The sequence below is a fragment of the Leptopilina boulardi genome, unplaced genomic scaffold (assembly GCF_019393585.1).
Source record: "Leptopilina boulardi isolate dan_hultmark-lab unplaced genomic scaffold, ZJU_Lbou_2.1 LbouV2_214, whole genome shotgun sequence".
NCBI classification, from domain to species: domain Eukaryota; kingdom Metazoa; phylum Arthropoda; class Insecta; order Hymenoptera; family Figitidae; genus Leptopilina; species Leptopilina boulardi.
This window is the reverse complement of record NW_026137768.1, coordinates 5,124,895-5,146,560: the sequence shown is the minus strand read 5'-3', so window position 1 is coordinate 5,146,560 and position 21,666 is coordinate 5,124,895. Positions and strand designations below refer to the sequence as shown.

The 21,666-nt window shown below is 29.3% G+C and overlaps 1 protein-coding gene across 3 annotated transcripts in view; it reads right to left on the bottom strand.

Moving 5' to 3' along the window:
* Positions 1-21,666, bottom strand: part of LOC127279269 (protein trachealess) — a 219,988-nt gene that overhangs the window by 147,779 nt on the left and 50,543 nt on the right. For all 3 annotated transcript variants that reach the window (XM_051301524.1, XM_051301525.1, XM_051301526.1), the window contains exon 2: positions 17,319-17,351. In XM_051301524.1, the coding sequence (XP_051157481.1) occupies positions 17,319-17,351 (33 nt within the window). The remainder of the gene's footprint in view (positions 1-17,318; positions 17,352-21,666) is intronic.

Below are 21,666 nucleotides of genomic sequence, written 5' to 3'. Positions count from 1 at the left end.
ACCTTTAAATTCAAGTCATTTTTGGCGGGAACTCTACCTTCACTTGCGGCTATATTGAAAGCCTTGAAATTTACATAACCTTAAAATTATGTCATTTTTGGCGGGAAATACAGAGAGAGATGAGGGAAGGGGGAAGGACTTACTGCTTTATTAGGGTCTTAAAACAAATATAACTTCAAAATTTAGGTCATTTTTTGCGGAGGTGGGGAAATGAGAGGAGGGAGGGGGGACTTGCGGCTATATTCAGAGCCTTGAAACGAACATAACCTCAAAACTTAGGTCATTTCTGGCAGGGGAGGGGAGGGTACTTGCGGCTATATTCAGAGTCTTGAAACGAACATAACCTTAAAATTTAGGGCATTTTGGCGGAGGAGGGGAAATGAGAGAAGGGAGGGGAGACTTGCGGCTAAATTCAGAGTCGTGAAACGAACATAACCTCAAAATTTAGGTCATTTCTGGCGCGCACGAAGTAAGAATAAGGAGTCTTCACTTTGAAGGAAAAATGTCCCCAACTATGGTACAAGCATTCCGGAAAATTAGAATAGTCGGAGGTGGCGTTCGTAACGGGAAAAACCTTAAACGATTGATTTCCCTAATGAAAGTCGTCTGCTATTTTTGAAAAGTATATTATAAAATCACATAATTTCATATTTTTGAAAAATTAAGTAATTGAATAAATAGTAAATGTTAAATATGAAATATTATTTGTATTTAAAAAGTCATTTAGAAATTAATTAATTTTATTAATTTTAATGAAGTTCTTTAAAAATTCACTAACTTTAAACTTCTTTTTAATACACATTCTTTAACAATCAATTATTGTTTTTACAGTACGACGAAAGTTCGAAAGGTAGTTTAATAATAATACCTTTCCAATGGTATATTATTTTTTTTGGACAAACTATAATTTTCCTACAGGTGAATTTAAGTAACGTCACACCTCGAAAGTGTGTTTTTTTAAATTCAGCAAAATTGCACGAAGGAAAAAAATATCCAAAAATATGTTTTTCTTACTTAAAAAACACCTATTAATAAAAAAAAATGTTTCGTACAATTGGCAATTTCACTGTAAACTGGTGTGATTTATGACAATTTGAAGAGTTTTTAAAATGTTTTAAATTATTGAATTTTATTTAAATATGATTAAAAATATTTTTATTACATTTACTTTTATAAAGAATTTTAATAATTTTGAAAATAATTGAATTTCGGAAAAGTCATATATTCGAAAGATTCTTAGATTGAATTAATTCAATTTTAATAGATTTTTAATGGAAACTTTTTTACAATTAAATAGATACAGATTACTGTAAAAACAAAAAAACAATAGTTGATTGTTAAAGAATGTGTATTAAAAAAAAGTTTAAAGTTAGTAAATTTTTAAAGAACTTCATTAAAATTAATAAAATTAATTAATTTGTAAATGACTTTTTAAATACAAATATTATTTCATATTTAACATTTACTATTTATTCAATTACTTATTTTTTCAAAAATATGAAATTATGTGATTTTATAATATACTTTTCAAAAAATAGCAGACGACTTTCATTAGGGAAATCAATAGTTTAAGGTTTTTCCCGTTACGAACGCCACCTCCGACTATTCTAATTTTCCGGAATGCTTGTACCATAGTTGGGGACATTTTTCCTCTAATCGACGCATGGAGTGAAGACTCCTTATTCTTACTTCGTGCTGGCGCGGGACGAGAGGGGACTTGCGGCTATATTCAGAGCCTTGAAACAAACATAACCTCAAAATTTAGGTCATTTCTGGCGGGGGAGGGGAAATACTTGCGACTATATTCAGAGTCTTGAAACGAACATAACCTTACAATTTAGGCCATTTTGGAGGTTTACTAATTTAAACTAGTGACTCACTTTTTGCTTTAGAATTAGATAAATTTTACTAATTGTTAGTTAAAGTTACTAATAATTAGTAAAATTTTACTCATTCAGAAGCAAAATGTGAATCACTAATTCAAATTTGTAAACATTTTTACTAATTCAGATTTAGAGAGTAGAATTAAAACTATGTTGAATTTGAATATTTATTTCTTAAAATATTAAAAGTATATTTTGAACACAAACGAGTGATATTAATGGTGAAAATAATTTATTACATATTTGTTAATATATATGAACTAAGAAATTTTTGGTTTGTTGTTGTTAAAAACAAATTTATTAAATAAAATAATTTTTTTAATAACTGAAATTCAATTTTAATGATCAATTTAAAGTATAAGTTTTAATTTTTATCTTTTTGTAGATCTAGAAACCAATATTAATTTTTTTTTTTCACTTATATAAAAGTGTTTAATCGCTGATGTGAAATAATTGTATTTAATTTAAATTGTAATTTAAATTTAATTTTCCTAATAGTTTTAAAGGTTTACTTTTCATCTAATTTACATATCATTGCAAGGTTATCTAGAATTATTTGTCGAGAAATATGACATTGAATAAAAAAAAAGGTATTTTTCTAAATGTAAATTGGGATATTACGATCGCTGATTACAAACCGTAAGTCAAATTTTAAAAAATAAAAATAATAATGGATCTAATATGGCAAACGATTTTTATTAAATCGATTAAATACACATTGAAACTTGTTACTCAGAAGTTTTTTTTTTTTAATTATTACAAAAAAGTTAATTTAAATTTTATTTCTTGAAAATCTTTTATTTTTTAATAGTTCAATTTTTTTTTTTTTTTTTAATAATGTAAACAATAAATTTCTCAGTAATGGTAACTCTAATTGTGTATAATATTTATTCAATTGTCAAAATAGGATTCTCTTATATATATACACGTGTTAAAATTTAGAGTTCGAAACTAAACTGTTAGTTGAATAATAATTAATTATTTAAAATTAAATAATTAAATATGATATTTTACAACAGTAACTAAAAATCTACAGTATTTGTTCAATTGGCGAAATTTATATATATATAGATCGCATAGATTATTTAGGGACACATAGATATTATATAAAATTCACAAGTAACGCAAAAATTTATAAAATATACAATCGAGTATAAAAATATATCACAACTGAAAAAAAAGAAATGTTGAAATTGTACTTTTTATTATTTATTGTATTATATTTGCAATTAAGTAATGCAGATTGTTGTTATAAATATCTTGTGGAATTTTATACAAAACCTTATATGCCGTGCACACTTTACGGTGGAAAATCAATTAAACCGAGAGGAAATTTTTCTGATTTGGGTATAAATTTTTGTAAAATGTTTATTTGTGGTGATGGCAGACGATTAAAAGAAGATAGTACATATTGTGGGAAAGGACCATGTAATATTTTTGGTTGCAATTGTGATGGTGGTTGTAAAGAAGGACATCCAATTAGAAATTTTCGTGTATTGCACAAAATTGATAATGCATACGGAAAGGGAGAGTATTAAAAATATTATTTATAATGTTCGAAAAGATTAATTTTTAAATGTAACATACATCTAGTTATTGTATTTTTGATAATCAAATATTATTTTTTAAAGAAATTACCATTGAAATTATTTCTAAATCCCAAGAAACCACAAATGTTTTGAATAGAAAAAAAATAACTAAAAATGGAGGCATTAACATAATCTCAAAACTGAAATATGGTTTTTAACGCAAATATAAACTTTAATAAAAATTATAATTTCAAAACATTTTAAAAGATCTAGATATTTTATTCTCTTTGAAAAAAATTATGTTGAGTTAAAATCTAATTAAATCTTCTAAAATTAAATGAAATTAATTTTTATTACATTTTTGTTTGCGTTAAAAACCATTTTTCAATTTTGAGGTTATGTTAGAGCCTCCATCCTCCTTAAGTTTAAAGAATCAGAAACATTGATATTTAGTTAAATGAATTTAACGAAAATTTAAGTATAAAAAATACCTATTCTAAAAAAAATTTTCTTTCAAATTATATATTTATTCATTTGAATTTTAAAAAAATAATGTTTAATTTTTGAAGCTATCGACGTAAGATAAAAATTTGTCAATAAAAAAGCAAGCTGCAATCTTATATTTTTAGTACCCATTAAAAATTTTATTACAAGTTCAAGTTTCTTGATAACTGTCATATTATTTAAACAAAATTTGAAAATTTAAAAAAACAAACAATATAAATTAAATACATAAAAAAAACTTTAAAAAATTTAATTAATTATAAAAACTAAATTAATTTTTCAAATTCCATAATTAAACTATATTTTGAAAAAATGAATTTATCAGTTTTTAAAATAAAATCACTAACAAAAATTTTTTTAAATTTATGTAGGCAAAAATTTTTTTAAAAAAAATCTTTTAAAGTTTAACAATATATAACTAAATTATTAAGTTATTATTACATTATTAAGGAAACTTTATTACTTAAAGTTGTTTTTTTTTATTTTCATAAATAGTACAAATAAAACGACTTTAATTAATAAAGTTTTCTTAAGTAAAATATGTTTTTTCATTACAAACAATAATTTTAATTTAATTATATTGAAAAACTGAATTTTTATCCTTATAAGAAAAAAATTTGTCGAAATTTCCAAAAGGAGTTTCCGCAAAAGTTTTCAGTGGTCAATTCACGAGAATTTTTTTTTCACTAATTATATTGCATCTTTATACCCAACAAAAAATTTCAGTATTATACCAAAGTTAACTACTGGCACAGTACTGGTTCAGTATTGGCTGCCGAGGCTGGGCAGTCTGTACTGAACCAGTACTGGTATTTTCATTGTATCAGTACTGCTGCAGTACCACCCTCCCAGTACTGAGCCGATATTGAGCCAGAACTGGTTCAAATAGATTTTTTTTTTTTTATTAATATTAGTTTACAAAAAGTTCTAGAGTGAACCCGATAAATCTTTTTGTTTAAATATTTTGTATATAAAAATTTTTTCACTTTGATTTTATTTTTGAAAATTAAAAGGTATTTTATTTTGCTTTTTTGTGGGTAAAATTATTTAAACAAAAAGTTTTCTGTGACTAATTCCAAAAAATTTTGCAAGTTTTTTTTATTGTCTTCAGATATGCAATAAACCAAAAAAATTTTGAAACGATCAAACTAAAAATAAATAAAATTTTTTATAAAAAAATTAATAATTTTTAATATAAAAATTTTAAAAAATTTTCTTAACAACACTTGTTGAAAATTAAAAAACTACTTTTATTTTCTTAAAAAAGTTTTTCAAACATTTATTTTGATGCAAATAATTAAAGTGAATTACAAAATAATTAAATATAGCTAATTGTATAATTATATACATTATAATTATTTTATAAATATTTTTATTTTTACTCAACTGTTTTTATATATTATAAAAACTTTGGTTTTATAATAAACATATTTTTATATTTATTTTTTGATTTTTTAAAATAATAATTTGCAATATATATTATACTTAATAAAAAATAAAAACTCTTGGTGTTTTCGATTTTATATATAATAAAATATTAATTAGTTAGTTGACGAATTTAATTAATATTTAATTTGTGTTGGGTTACTAAAAATTTCACACATTTTTTCCTAAAAAAAAAGTATTACCTTGTGGAGCAGAGATTTCACTATTGCAGTGAAACTTATCTCTGTTACAGTTAAAGCTTTCGTTTCATATCCCAAGTGCGAAAACCAACATGGGCCAATATTGGCCCAGCATTGTCAAATCGGGCACCAAGTCTTGGCAGACAATATTGGGCCATCTCTTGTGGTGATAACTGCAGTTGGACGTTGGCAGCCAAGTAGCAGACGTCATTACTGGGCCAAACTTGGCTGCCATTAGTGGCCCAGTATTGTCAAAATTTAAAAAAGTTTAAAAAATTATAATAATTAATTAATTAACTAATTAATTCATTATACATTTATAATTCAAGTCCTGACAGAAAGCACAATTGTTTAAACATTTGAAAATTTGTAACCCTCGCGGGAATCGAACTCGCAACCTAACGCACCGAAGTCTAACACGCTAACCACTACACTATACGCGGATATGGGAATCTCAACACAAAAATGTTTTGATAAGCTGCATTTGAGGAACATTTCAGCCGTTAATGCGCCATTACTGGGCCAAGATTAGTTCCAACTTTAGAAAAAATGACTTGTCAAAATAAATTCAACATTTCAGCCGTCAATGAGCCAATAATGACCCAGTAATGGGACAGAGTTCGTCTCAATTATGGAAAAGTAGAATTACCAAGTATTGGTGCCAATATTGGCCCAATAGTGTGACGGAGTTCAGCCCAATTATGGCAAATTGGAGTAACTGAGACGCAGTGCCAATATTGGCCCAGTAATGGGACAGAGAAGGCCCAATAATGGCAAATTAGAATAATCGAGAAACGGCGCCAATATTGTCCCAATAATGGGACGGAGTTCGACCCAATTATGGCAAATTGGAGTAACTGAGACGCATTGCCAATATTGGCCCAGTAATGAGACAGAGAAGGTCCAATAATGGCAAATTAGAGTAACCGAGAATTGGTGCCAATATTGGCCCAGTAGTGTGACGAAGTTCAGCCCAATTATGGCAAATTGGAGTAACTGAGACGCAGTGCCAATATTGGCCCAGTAATGGGACAGAGAAGGCCCAATAATGGGACAGAGAAGGCCCAATAATGGCAAATTAGAATAATCGAGAAACGGTGCCAATATTGGCCCAGTAGTGTGACGAAGTTCAGCCCAATTATGGCAAATTGGAGTAACTGAGACGCATTGCCAATATTGGCCCAGTAATGAGACAGAGAAGGTCCAATAATGGCAAATTAGAGTAACCGAGAATTGGTGCCAATATTGGCCCAGTAGTGTGACGAAGTTCAGCCCAATTATGGCAAATTGGAGTAACTGAGACGCAGTGCCAATATTGGCCCAGTAATGGGACAGAGAAGGCCCAATAATGGGACAGAGAAGGCCCAATAATGGCAAATTAGAATAATCGAGAAACGGTGCCAATATTGGCCCAGTAGTGTGACGAAGTTCAGCCCAATTATGGCAAATTGGAGTAACTGAGACGCATTGCCAATATTGGCCCAGTAATGAGACAGAGAAGGCCCAATAATGGCAAATTAGAATAATCGAGAAACGGCGCCAATATTGTCCCAATAATGGGACGGAGTTCGACCCAATTATGGCAAATTGGAGTAACTGAGACGCAGTGCCAATATTGGCCCAGTAATGGGACAGAGAAGGCCCAATAATGGCAAATTAGAGTAATCGAGAAACGGTGCCAATATTGTCCCATGAATGGGACGGAGTTCGACCCAATTATGTCAAATTGGAGTAACTGAGACGCATTGCCAATATTGGCCCAGTAATGAGACAGAGAAGGCCCAATAATGGCAAATTAGAGTAACCGAGAATTGGTGCCAATATTGGCCCAATAATGGGACGAATAGATCGCCAGTATTGGTTCAGTAACGTTTGCCATACTTCGGCAGACATTACTGGGCCAATGTTGGGCCGTATTGGCACTCTTGGCATTTCGCACATGGGATACAATAAATTACAAAACTACCAGTACTCAGCCAGTACGGAACCAGTAGTGGTTACCAGTACTGGTGCCAACTCTGGCAGCCAATACTGGTAAAATGTTATCATCCTAAAGTTACGCCAATACGGGGTGCCAGTACTGCACCATTAGTAAATTTTTGATTGGGTATATTAAAAATTTAGAATTAAAAGTTTAAAAAATTAAAAAATGGAATATCATGAAAAGAGGAAGATTTATCAAGAATCGTGACTAAAATATATAGTAATTTTTGTTCAAATAATGATGAAATTTTTTTAAAGTGTTGTAAAATAGATGTAGTTTATCAATATACGTCTATATGCTTGGATATATAAAAGCCACAAGTGTCTTGAAATTTTACGCAGTTATCAAATGTATTACAGTAAAGAAACATTTGTATATAAAAATTATAGAATTGCAATTGAAAATTCAGAAGGGAAAATTTCTAAATATATAAAATTCAATTAATTTGAAAAATACCGAACATTACCGATAAAATGTTGAAATTATGCTTTGTATTATTTATTGGAATACTTTCATTATTTCCAAATTTGAGTCACGCCGAATGTTGTGCGATGGACTATCCATTGGTGTTTAGGACGAAAAACAATGCGACCTGCGCACATTTTGGTGCAAAGGATACCGTTGTAGAAGAATATGATGACGCTTACCAATTGCATACATACACGGATAATACTTTATGTGAATTACAAGTTTGTCTTGACGGAACAAAACTTAAAGGATCATATTGTGGTGTAGGAAAATGTGATATATTTGGTTGCAATTGTGACTACGGTTGTAGACAAGGTTTTCCAGTTACTGCATTTGCAGAAAAACATCAAAATTTTGTGTACGACGTTGATTTTAAAATGTATGGAGTCATGTAAAAAAAATATAGTCAAATATTATGTAATTATATGACGATACAATAAAATAAATTTTTTTAAATGTAACTTAGATCTTTATTTTTAATGCGATTAAAAATCACTTTTTAAAAATTATAATTATTTCATCTTGTGCAGTTTAATACAAAGAGAAATTAAAAAATAACATTTAATTGTGAAAAACATATTGATTATAATATTTTAATTTTTTAGTTCAGAAAATAATCTAACGAAAAAAAATAAAATAAAAGTATTATTTTGCTATACAGTTAAAATTAGTTTTTAAAAATTTTCAAAAACTCCCGCGAAACAATAAAACAAAACAATCGATAGAAAACGATTGAATATGTAAGAAACACGATTGAGAACAATAGAAATTTCTTTTCTATTGTTTTTAATCGGTTTTAATCAATTTTTTCTAGAAGTGGATCGGAGCTTTGTGTGGTAACGAATTATTCAAGTTAAACCTTACTTTAATCTTGAGAACAGATTCATTGTCAACGTGGCAGGGCTTGTCGAATGACATAAAAAAAAAAAAATAAAAAAAAAAAAAAAAATGTTAAATACATACAAGGACTACATTGGTGAGCAACTTGTAATTAGTAGGAATCGACTATTAATCTCCAGTATCCAGCGAGGAGCTGGTTGTTTTATTTTCTTTCGTTTTTCCATATAAAGAACTCAACAGTCCATCCGTTTGAAGCGTGCAAGGTGCAAGTGACAGAAAAATCTTAAGTGACCATTTCGATGCCAGTGATGTCGTTTAATGGCTACCCGCAAATTTTTTTTGTCTTTCGCGAACCTGGGACCTCTTTCAACAACTAGGGAAAGAATTTTTTTTTTTTAATAAATTTTTTTTTTTTTGATATTTTATACACAATATTTACCAATACTTCCTCTACTAGAAAGTAGAGTCAAAAATGTTAAATTTTTGTTATTCGATTATTAAAGGATTAAGCCAATTAAACAGTGGGAGGAATGAAATTATGAATTATGAGATATAAGCAAGTGTACTGACGATGAGAATTATCACGTTGTAACTAGGCAGAGGTAAAAAAAAAAAACGTCCTTTCTGAAATGGTATAGCCTGTCGAGTAGAGTAGGTACCTGTTGGACGAGTTCCACTTAAGGATTTGTAAAATCTTGTGCAATGTGGAACTTTATTTCTTCTTTCGACACAAAACTATCTTGAATCATTTTTTTTTTTTTCATTAGAGGGTCCAGATGTTGCAATGCATTTTATTTTTATTCAAGCTGACAAAGTAGAAATTTTTGTTAAATAGAAGTTTCTAATGCTGACTTCTTTTTTCCTATCATTCACAAGCATAACTTGGATTGCTTTTATAAATTTAATATGTGGAAAGAGGTAAACAAAATATTTCTATACGGAGAAAAAAATTAGCTTATCTGATTTTTAGAACTGAACAGATAAGGTCTCATACATAATTATCATGGAATTTTTCGTTATTTATTTCAAGAAAAATATACCCATGCATTGCTTTATCATAAACAGAACTTATTCCCAGAAATTAATTTTCATTTATCAAATACAAATTACACAGGCAGACAAAATTTTGTCCTACTTCAGAACCAAGAAGCAGACTATACTTTTTCGAAGTATTTTGATTTGCTAAACTCGAACCTGACCTCAGAATTGATCCAGCGCTTTAGGTTTTTAGGATATTCTAACCTAAATTTCCAGAAAAGACGTTTTTTCACCATATTGAAGGTCGTGTAAAATTAAGATATATTTTTTTTTTTCAAAAAGGTCGTTACAGCAGCTGAAAGTACTATTCTTACCCTTTAAAATGCATTTTTAAAAAATCTTTATTCGGCTCTGAGTTATAGTCACTTTAATTTTCTGATTGGTGAATGTTTCAATATTCGTGTATCAGATAATGCTTCAAAAAATTCAAATGACGATAGAGGCAAATAAAGATTTTTTGAACAAAATGCATTTTAAAGGGTAAGTATAGTACTGTCAGATGGTGTAACGAAAAAAAAAATTATATCTGAATGATACACGTCCTCAAATATGGTCAAAAAAAATATCTTTTCTGCACTTTTAAGTTATATCTCGGAAACCTGACACATGAATTTTCTCCAAATTTCAAATGGCCTCATACACTTAATTGACCTAAATTCAATTGGCCTAAAAGTCGTATGAACTATTACTTGGCCTAATCTGTATATGACCTAATTCTTATTTGGCCTAATCTTCATTCAATCTATAATCCTAATTTGCACTAATTGTCATTTGGCATAATCTTAATATAACCTAATTCTGATTTGATATTTATTTGCCCTAAATCTTACTTGGCCTAAATTTTCTCTAACCTAATACTTTTTTAGCCTGATTTTTATCTGACCTAATTATTACTTGGCCTAAACACCATTATTATTTGGACTAAACGCCGCTTAAACTAATTTTCATTTAATCTAATCTTTATCCTAATTCTAATTTGGCCTAATAATATTACAAACCTAATTATTATTGGTTCTAATATTTACATGAACTAATTCTCATTTTGCCTAATTTTACTATATCCTAATTTTTACTTGTTCTAATATTAATCTACACTGAAAAAAGGGTTTGGTATTGACAACCAAACGTTTGGTTGGTATTTAAGCAAACAAATTTTTTTTTTGTTGAATCAACAAAATTTTGGTTGTCCCAATCAAACTTTAGTTAGGACAACAAAACTCCTTTTTTCTAATTTTTGTTGTGTCAAACAAATTTTGATTGAGACAATTAAAATTTTGTTGATTGAACAAAAAATTTTGGTTGCTTAAATACCAACCAAACGTTTAGTTGTCAATACCAAACCCTTTTTTCAGTGTAATCTAATTTTCAATTCGCCTAATCTTAATGTAATCTAATTCTCATTTGGCCTAATCTTCACTTGACCTAACTTTTATTAGTCACCCGCTCATGAACGCGAATCATGAGAGAGTAAGTGACAAAACATATTTTTGTTCTTTTCTCTCTTATTATTCACGTTCATGAAATGGGTAACAAATGAAGTTTAGACCAAGTGAGAATTAGATCAAATGAGGTTAAGGACCAAAAGAGAATTAGGTTACATTGAGATTAGGCCAATTAAGAATTATGTTAGATTAATATTAGAACAAATAACAATTAGGATATAGTAAAATTAGGCCAAATGAGAATTAGGTCAGATAAATGTTAGAACAAATAATATTTAGGTTATAGTAAGATCAGGCCAAATGAGAATTAGGTTTCATAAAGATTAGATCAAATGAAAATTAGTTTATGTGGCGTTTAGTTCAAATGATAATTGAGGCCAGATGAAAATTATTTCAAATGATAATTATGGTACAAGCGTGTTTAGGGCAAGTAATAATTAGGTCAGTTAAAAATGAGGCTAAAAAAGTATAAGATTAGGGAAAATTTAGAACAAGTGAGATTTAGGGCAGATAAATATCAGATCAGAATTCGGTTATATTAAGATTATGCCAAATGAGAATTAGGACAAATTATGATTAGTACAAATGAGGATTAGATTGAATGAAGATTAGGCCAAATAATAGTTAGTCCATACGACTTTTAGGCCATTTGATTTTAGGTCAATTAAGTGTTAGGTTTTTTTTGAAATTTGGAGAAAATTTCGACGGATCAATTCTGAGGTTAGATTCGGATTCAGAATGTCAAAGTACTTCGAATAAGTATATGGTTCTTGGTTCTGAATTAAGTGAAAAAATTGTCTGTGTTATCAGATAGAGGTTTATTTAAATGACAAAAAATTGGCGCGTTTTAAATACAACATATAGTAAATATGACGTGCATCGTTGTTGTCAGTAATCCACCTGTTAAATATAAGGATTTAATGTTCGACGAAAAGGGCATTTGCGGTGAACATAATACAGATACACATACACTTGTTTAGAAGAGGTAACAAAGCGTGCGTGACGAAGTGAGGTGATTATCGGATTCGACGTTGCAGCGCGTGCCGACGGGACAGGGATTTCGTCGTCCGCACGATTGGAATGGGTATTCGCGATCTAGGTCGTCGGCAGAGTGGTAGCAAGCAGGCATCGTTGACTCGCTCGTGATTGCCCGTGGGGGCTTCCCCGACTCACAACCATTCATACTCAACTTGTACGCGATTTGAATCGATAAGCGATCCACGGAAGTGAATCTTAACTTTGTCTCAAAATCATTTTTTTACGGTTCGAAAAAATACCAATAATTTTGAGTCTAAGGAATTTTTTTTTTTGAGAATTGTACAAGGAAGTTAAAAATTAGTCATTTTTAATTAATTCAGATTTAGAGAGTACCGAAAATAACCAGGTTTACTAATTGTTACCTAATAAAAAAAAAATTGACTATTGTAAAATCAAAACCTCCCCACCCCCCTGCTCTTTTTTTCAAACTTGATGTCGTGAGGAAAAATTGCTAATTGATCGAGAATAATAATTAATGGTATATAGCGATTGTGAGTCAAGAGACGCGTTCACATCAATTAACTATAGCCGAGATCGAATGCTAATTGCAAGCAGCCAAACCTCTTCGGTTTAATTAATAACAGTGCTACGTTATCAGTATATACTTGCAGTTCAATTTCTCATAACTCAAAATTTCACGCACCATAATATAAAATCCTTTTTTTTTTGTTTTGAAGGTCTAAAAAATAATTTACCAATTTTTCTCCACAAATGGAGTAATAAATACTAATTAATAAAGCGAAATTTTGTACGCTAGATTTTTTTTTACATCATATCTTATCATATATTTTCTCTCTATTTTTTACTCTCGATAACATCATTTAAAAAGGCCAGGAGTTAATTATGAAAAAAAAAGTTTTGCCACAATTTTTAGTACCTGTAAATTGGGGTTAGCCCTTCACATCAACTTTGCGTTTGGAAGCGCGGGTTAATAATTATAAAGGCATCGATTAAATGCTCCTCTCTTGATTGATCAGCACTTATATCGATCGAATATATATATATCGATCCTTTGCGGCTCTTGTATGCAACAACCTCCAGGGTTACATTGCCGAACATATTTTCTGATCTTCAGTTTAGATAAGCGCAGATGCCGCGCATCTTTACATTTGGATCATTGCTACAGATGATGATTTTTTTAACATCGTAAATTTCGTTTACTTTTTTATACTATATAAAGTGTTTTATATCTATTTTCAAGTAATTAATATTGACAATTAATGAAAAGAATTAGTGTTGCTTTTATTTAAAAATTCCAACAATGGAAAAATAAGATTAGTTTGAAAAAATTGATAATTGGATATCTAAATATGATTCCGTTGAAATTTAGTTTTGATGTAATCAAATGATAAAATATTGTACCGCATCTTAAATATGTATTACAAAGGGTAGTGTGAACTATTTGCAAATTTTGTTCAATTAGAATCAAAATTGGTGTATGCTACAAAAATTTTGTACAATTTATGCAAACGGATTAAACGATTTCGTACAATTAGAATCTTTTGTGCATGCTACAAAAATTTTGTACAATTTATGCAAACGGATTAAACGATTTCGTACAATTAGAATCTTTTGTGCATGCTACAAAAATTTTGTACAATTTATGCAAACGGATTAAACGATTTCGTACAATTAGAATCTTTTGTGCATGCTACAAAAATTTTGTACAGATTACAAACGTAGTAAACAATTTGCAAATTTCGTACGGAATTAGAATCAAAATTTGTGCATGCTACAAAAATTGTATACATTTTACAAACGGAGTAAACCGTTGGCCAATTTTGTACGCAATGAGAATTAAAATTTTTTAGCATGTACAAATTTTGATTCTCATTGCGTTCAAAATTTGCCTACGATTTACTCCGTTTGTAAATTGTATACAATTTTTGTAGCAAGCAAAAATTTTGATTTTAATTGCGCACAAAATTTCGTACAATTAGAATTAAAATTTCTAATAAAAATTTACAAAACATAAGAAACTAGTTATCTATAGTTATGATTATAACTAGTTATCGATTAATAACAAAGATTATTATCCGCGAATGAATCAGCAAATACGTACAAAAGAACTCTAAAGAAAATCCCCTCGAGAAGGATTCCTTTTCTTTCTCATCCAAGAAAGGATGAAATTCCTTGACGACGATTCTTTTTGGGTCGAACTGCGAACTTAAAGAGAAGAATTAAAATTGAATGATGATGCGTAGATCACTGTTAGTCAAGAATTGTTGAGATAAAAGAAAAGTTGAAAGAGCGATGCCTTCTTGAAGCCCTTAAACTGCGTTACCGTATTTTTTTGCTGGCCAGCAGATTTAACTGGATGTCGTTACTATACACTATACTACTGTGTGGGTATTGTTGTCGCGCGGTTGATTCACCTTTACTTTTCGCAACAGTTCAGCTGAAACAGTCCGCCCTTTATTCTCTCTCTCTCTTTCTCTGTCTACCTTTCGTTTTCGTTTGATGCTTTTCTCGATCTCGCGAATTCAACTTTGCCGATCTGATGCATGCGCCGTTCCGTAATTGATCTTGTCTGTCCAGTTCTCCCTCACATCCTTTTTCCCTTGTTGGACGATGAGGCCACATTGCAATATTGCCGATTTTCAAAATTGCCTTTTCATTCATAACAAATCAACAAAACTTGCTGTTGATTAAAATTAAATACGATTATTGTTTTTTTGGTAGAATCTGTAAAAATTTTAGATTTGTTTAAACCGAGAAAAATGGGATTGCTATTAGCTTATTTTTATATATTAGCTAATAATTATCTGGCACAGTAAAACATATGACAGTAAATTATTAGCTGTAATAATAATTGTCATCCATATTGGGATTAGCTAACAAAACCTTCGTTTTGTTCTATGCAGAACTTTTTTTTGCTGCAGATGTTCCGAAAATCTTTTTTCATTTTTGTCTCAAGATAATTGTGGTTTTTTGTTTGTTGCTCTTGACAGTGAGGTAAAGGTAGGCGTTATAAGTCATATATTTATACAGTCAGTGGAAGAGTAGAAGCTTCATACATCTTGTGCGGAGTTTGCTCATTGCTTTTGTTGAGCTCTCTGACTTTGGTACTCACTTTGAACAATGGAATTGCATCGCGACGTCAATCTCCCTCTATCAATCACCTCTCTTGGTTCTTCTTCGTCCGTGGGGGTCTTTTATACCCCCAGTTTGTTTCTCTTTCTTTCTCTCTCGTTAGGGCACTTTTTTGCGCCCCCTTTTTTAAACGATGGAATGAAAAAAAAATTTTTTTTTTAATGTAAAATGCAAATTTATAAATAAATAAAACTGAAACACTGCTCTAATGATTGAAATAAATCAGAGAGAAGAAAAAAAAATTGAAACTAAACGATTTTAATGATTTTTGACAAGTGACGTCAATATTGTGCGCATTTAAGGAGTATCATCGATCAAACTTGACGGGAATAATAATTATTAGTGACTTCCCTTCTCTGGTCTCATCCCTCATATTTTTTTTCTCTCTTTTTTTTTTTTTTTTGACTAGCGATTATTAAACTACATTGGTTAAGTACCGTTTTTCTTTCTCATCTTCACCTCGCTATTTAACCCACCTCCCACCTGCAGTCGTTCTCTCTCTCTCTCTTTCTCCACGATCCGCGACTGATCTATGGCAAGCGATTATTAGGTTTGCTGAGAGCATGATCCATTAGAGGCACTCGCGCGCTTGTGCAACTCATCTTTCTTTCTCTCTCTCTCAAACACGGTTATAGACACCCAACGCAGATACTGCGCATAATTGAAGCAACTTGCAAGATTGAATCTATAATGAGCCTTTTACCTTATGATTATCCAGAGGTCTATTTTTATTTCACGAAAATTATATATCTTTCTTAAATCAAAATACATCATTTCAATTTTGACAGATGAGTGTCGATTATTTCGAATTTCATTTTTAAGTGATTTTAGAATCTCTCTTTTTCTCTCTATCTCTGAATAGTGTTTATTATTTTCTAAACATCACAAGTAGCACGAAATATTACAAAATATTATTCTAATTCTACTGTAATATTCCAGCAATATTACTGTAATTTTACTGTAATGTTACCATGAGGCCGACAATTTAATATTATTCTCTAAATCTGAATTAGTAAAAATGTTCATTAATTTAAATTAGTGACTCACTTTTTGCTTTAGAATTAGTTAAATTTTACTAATTGTTAGTAAAAGTTACTAATAATTAGTAAAATTTTACTAATTGAAAAGCAAAAAGTAAGTCACTAATTCAAATTAGTAAACTTTTTTACTAATTCAGATTTAGAGAGTACTATAATTTTACCATGAGGCGAACCTTTTAATATTAATGTAATATTACCGAAATATTACATTAATTATATAAAATTTAATTTATTCAAATAATCGGTTAGTTAACAATTATTAAATAAATATTTATTTGTATCAAATAATTATTAGAGTGAATTAAATGGTTTACAATTATTCTAGTTTAGAAAAAAATTACTTCAAGTCAAATTGGTTTGTTGGTTAAGACTTCCGACTTGTGTGCATTAGGTTCGGGGTTCGATTCCCCACTAGCGTGGTTTTTTTCTTCAAAACAAAATGACTCTCAATATTACATTGTAATATTTAACCAATATTACATTGTAATATTTAACCAATATTACGTGTAATATTATCTCAATATTACATGCAATATTACCTTGAAACGGACATTTTAATATTCCTGTAATATCATAGTAATGTTTCTGTAATATTAGAATATTTCAGTAATGTTCTAGTAATATTACAACGTAATATTACAACGTAATATTACACTGAAAATAAAATTTATTTCATTCAAATAATTAATTACTTTAGTAGTATCAAATAAATATTTATTTGTATTGAATAATTATTATTTAAGTCAATTAAATTGTATTTGTTTTAAATAAATTATTGGTTCAAATAAATATTTATTTATTTTTTAAGTTAAATTTAAAAAAAAAAGTGCTTACCGGTCTGTCCAGCATAAAGCGTCATCTCGATACCTGCAACAAAAAAAAATTTCAATTTTTGGAAACAGATTAAAAGTTTAAAAAAATTCGAAAAAAAAATTAATTAATTAAAATTCTAAAAAATTAGAAAACTTAGAAAGTTTTCAAAAAAAAAAATATTTATTTTAACGAATTTTATTAGAAAATGTTTTTTCCCGGAAAATATAGATTATAATTTTTTTTTGTCATCCCCTTAGCGAAACTGCGATGAAACTTAGAATCGCAATAATATGATTCGATAAATCGGGTTTGAAAGTATAATATAGCACCCTCCCCTCTCCTTCCTCACTAAAAAGATAGATATTTTTGAGACACACGTAAAAAATACGTATTGCTAATTCGTTGCGGTTGACAAAAGTCGCACTGGCCCCTCTCAGAAAAGTGTACCCTTAACCAAAGCCCGTGTCGCAGCTTACAGCAAAAAGCTTTTATATAAAAGCTTAGCTATGAATGAGATCTCCGTCGTAAATTGCTTTTTTGAAGTTAATCTTGTGGCTTCGGTTTATATATATATATATATATATATATGAAAGCAGAAAAATTCGCCTTTTTTTCCTACCAAGTTTGACATACTTCATGTATATATATATATTTATATGTGAATTAGTTTTCTTCAATTTTTAAAATATTTAAATGTCATTTATTATCAGATTCAGTATTATATGGTATTCTTAAAATAAGAGTACATTATTTAAATAATATATACTCTACATCCCGTGTAGAAATGTCCCTAAGCTTCCCAATGTGATAATGGATTCCGACTAGAACCACGCTAGAAAATCTAGCCTAGAAAAGTCGTACTCGAACCTGATTAGATTCTTGTGAGAAATTCAGACTAGAAATATCTGCTGAGATCCCGCTTGAATTCTAGAAAGGCAATTCAAACTAGAAAAATCTGATTAAGCCCTTACTAAATTCTAGCCAGAAATACCTCGAATTGGACTTAGATTATTTTACGATGTTTTCTTTATTTAAAATATGAATTTAATTATGTACAATAAGGGACACAAATATTTTTAAAATGTTCGTTTTAGAAATAATAATAAAAAGAATAAATATTAATAATAATAAATTATAATAATAAAATTATTAAATAAATTAAATTTATTATTAATTAACACCGAGTGATAGAATCAAAATAATATTATTAATAAATTACATTATTATATATAGTTTCACTTTTTATTTAATTTAAAAATAATATTTAAATTTAAATCGAAAATATCGAAATCCATGTATCGAAGTTTTCAATATATCGATGTTCCATCATCGAGAATGATGACATGAATGGTGCAAATGCACATGTCATTTTGTGTGAACCTGAATTTTATTGTTCTTTTGTTAATTAATAATGGAAAATAATCACTCATCTTCTTTATCAGAAGGTAAATATTAACATAATATTATCAATATAAGAATATTTAATATTAAGCCAACAAACATGAAATATGTATTTAGAATATTAAAAGTAAAAAATATATTGATTGGTTTTCTAACCTCAAATTTTGTCTTTATGTTAATATCATTATTGCAAATTTTTAATTTTTACTATGATTATTCCAATTTCTTCAGGTAATATTATGATTTCTAACTTTTTTATTTATAATTCTGGTTAAAATTTGTGTTAGTACTGTTTGGAGGTTAGGAAGTTCAATTAAACTTCACGTCTATAATAAATAGCATAACGGGCGTTTTTAACTCTACAATTTCAAAAACACACACGGAAGAAAGGACGTTGGATCTTTATATAAATATGTTTTTTGGATTTATTAAATATTTATTAATTTTTAGGTCCCTATTAAAATCTAACTCAAATTTCTGCACGGGATAGGAATATATTTAAAACACGCAAAAAAATCTACACCTATAGATCAGCGATATGTTTCACTAAAATAGGGAAAGTTTTCGCTATTCTAGAGAAATATATCGCTGTTACATAGAAACAAGTAAAGTAATTTTTAAATAAGTAAATATTATTCTTAATTTTGGAATAAATTTTTTTTTACACTTAAAATAGAAAACATTTTTTTGGTGCAAAAATAAACAAAAAAAATGAATTAAAACTCACAATAATGATTATAATTTGTGAATGATATAAATATAATTGATATAGGGCTCGTTTCCAAAAGGGATCGAGGGAACGTGAATTCTTGTACGTGCAAAAAGGACTATGTCCTGTCAACGAAGCATGATTTAAAGCCAAATATTACGACAGAGACGAGCATTCCGGGAGCATTTTCATTTTGCGTTTAGAAGGGGGGGCCAAGAAACAAGTGGGGAATGAGTCGCGGGCGTGAAGATATGTCGAGACCACGGTTTATTACCGACCCGGGTCATAGAACATTGATTTAATGCGGGAGTAATTGGGCTGCTGGACATCTCTATGAGCTTCGGTCAAACACCACTAATGTCTTCCTCTCTCTCCATATATATATATATATATATATCGAAATGTGGTTGGGCAAAAATATACGCAGTTGAAGTGGAAAAACTCACGAAAAGAAAAATTCCATTGTGAAAATGAGAAATAGACTAAAATTGAGCACAGAAAAGACGCAAGTAAGTAAAAGAAGGGTCATTTTTTATAATATACTTTTCTCCATTATTATTCTCTTATAATTTTAATTAAAAAAAGAATTTTTTTATTTATACAATCGAATTATGTTTAGAAAAATGTACGAAATACGATTTAATTGACTCAAATAATAATTATCCCATGCAGAAATTTTGCCAGGGCCCAGATCGGGTCATAATCAGGCAGCCCTATTAGGGAATGAAACGCCGCGCCTGATTAGCAAATCCACATTTTCTGGTCGCCCTGATTTGGCGTTTCATTTCCTACTGGGGCCCTGGTAGGGCAATTTCTACACGCGGGTATTTGATACAAATAAATATTTATATTTGATAATAATCAAGTAACCAATTATTTGAATCAAATAAATTTTTTTTCAGTGTACATAACTTTGAATTTATGTTTCAATAGTAAAGAAAATTCTTGTTTTTAAAGGAAAAAAGCATTTATAGGAGAATGATGAAAATAGTTTTGAAATATTGAAGATAATAACGAGATTGGAGCGAATAGAAAAAAAGTTTCTGTAACTTTTTAGTTTTTTTTTTAAATGTTCTCGTTACATCGATTAGTCGTTAAGTTATGTTAGAATTTAGCGCTTGTCGTGATTTCGTTCCCTGATTCCATTCCCATTTAAAACAAAGTTGCTCTATTCGACGATCCCATCCTTTAACGCCCGTTGATATCAGGCAGCCTACTCTACTCGTCGGAATAGACATTTCGTGCAGCCGGCGTTAAAGGGGAGTTTGATCGCGCCATGTGTGATGCAAACGCGACCCCCCCCTTGGACCACAATGAGCACTTGTAAAGCACGTATTTGCGACCCCTTTCCGCTCAACCATTATGAGGCTTAAGTACATCCACCAAACCAAAACTTCCCAACACGTGGTCAAGAATTTCAATCGCAAATGCTCTTTACTTCAATTTTATTACTTTTCTATTCTATATATACCCCATTTATATTAAAAAAAAAAAAAACAATATCTAAGAAAAAAAGTAAAAATAATTATCTTCAAAGAAATTTTTTATTGTTTTAAGAAAAAAAATTTCTTTGTCTTTATAGAAAGTAATTAAAAATTATTAAAGCGTGTTTAATTTTTTTTTCTTTTCGTTTGCGCGGTTAAAGACGAAAAACAAGGAGAAATAATCGAATTAGTCACAAAATGACTAATGAGGGAAAGGTTCGTTATCAGCCTTGAGATCGACAACTTTTCAACACGCGAAACCTAATCGTCCAATTAAGCCGTCTACCTCTTTAATTATGTCTGTTGAAATTTCAAACGTGATTATTTTCACCTCTATTCATTTTACACGATACAATTTTATCACTGAATGTTTTACCATTATCAATAAATTAATTGACAATGTTTCATTAAATAATAATCACTTAAAGTCAATTTATCCCTCTATTTAACGTCAGATGACAAAAATAATTATCTATACTTTATCATTTATCTTTTATTCGCATACTTGTCTTATTAAAAGCAATTTTACCAAGTTTTCCTCTCCATTTAAGAGGATTATAGTAAATCAAAAGAAATACAATATACTTTGTTCAAGTATTATTTATACATTATTAATTATTTTCTTATAATTTTAAAAAAGAATTTTTTTATTTACACAATCGAATTATGTTTAGAAAAATGTACGAAACAACATTTAATTGACTGAAATAATAATTGTTTGATATAAACAAATATTTATTTGATACTACCCGTGTAGAAATTTTGTCAGGGCCGA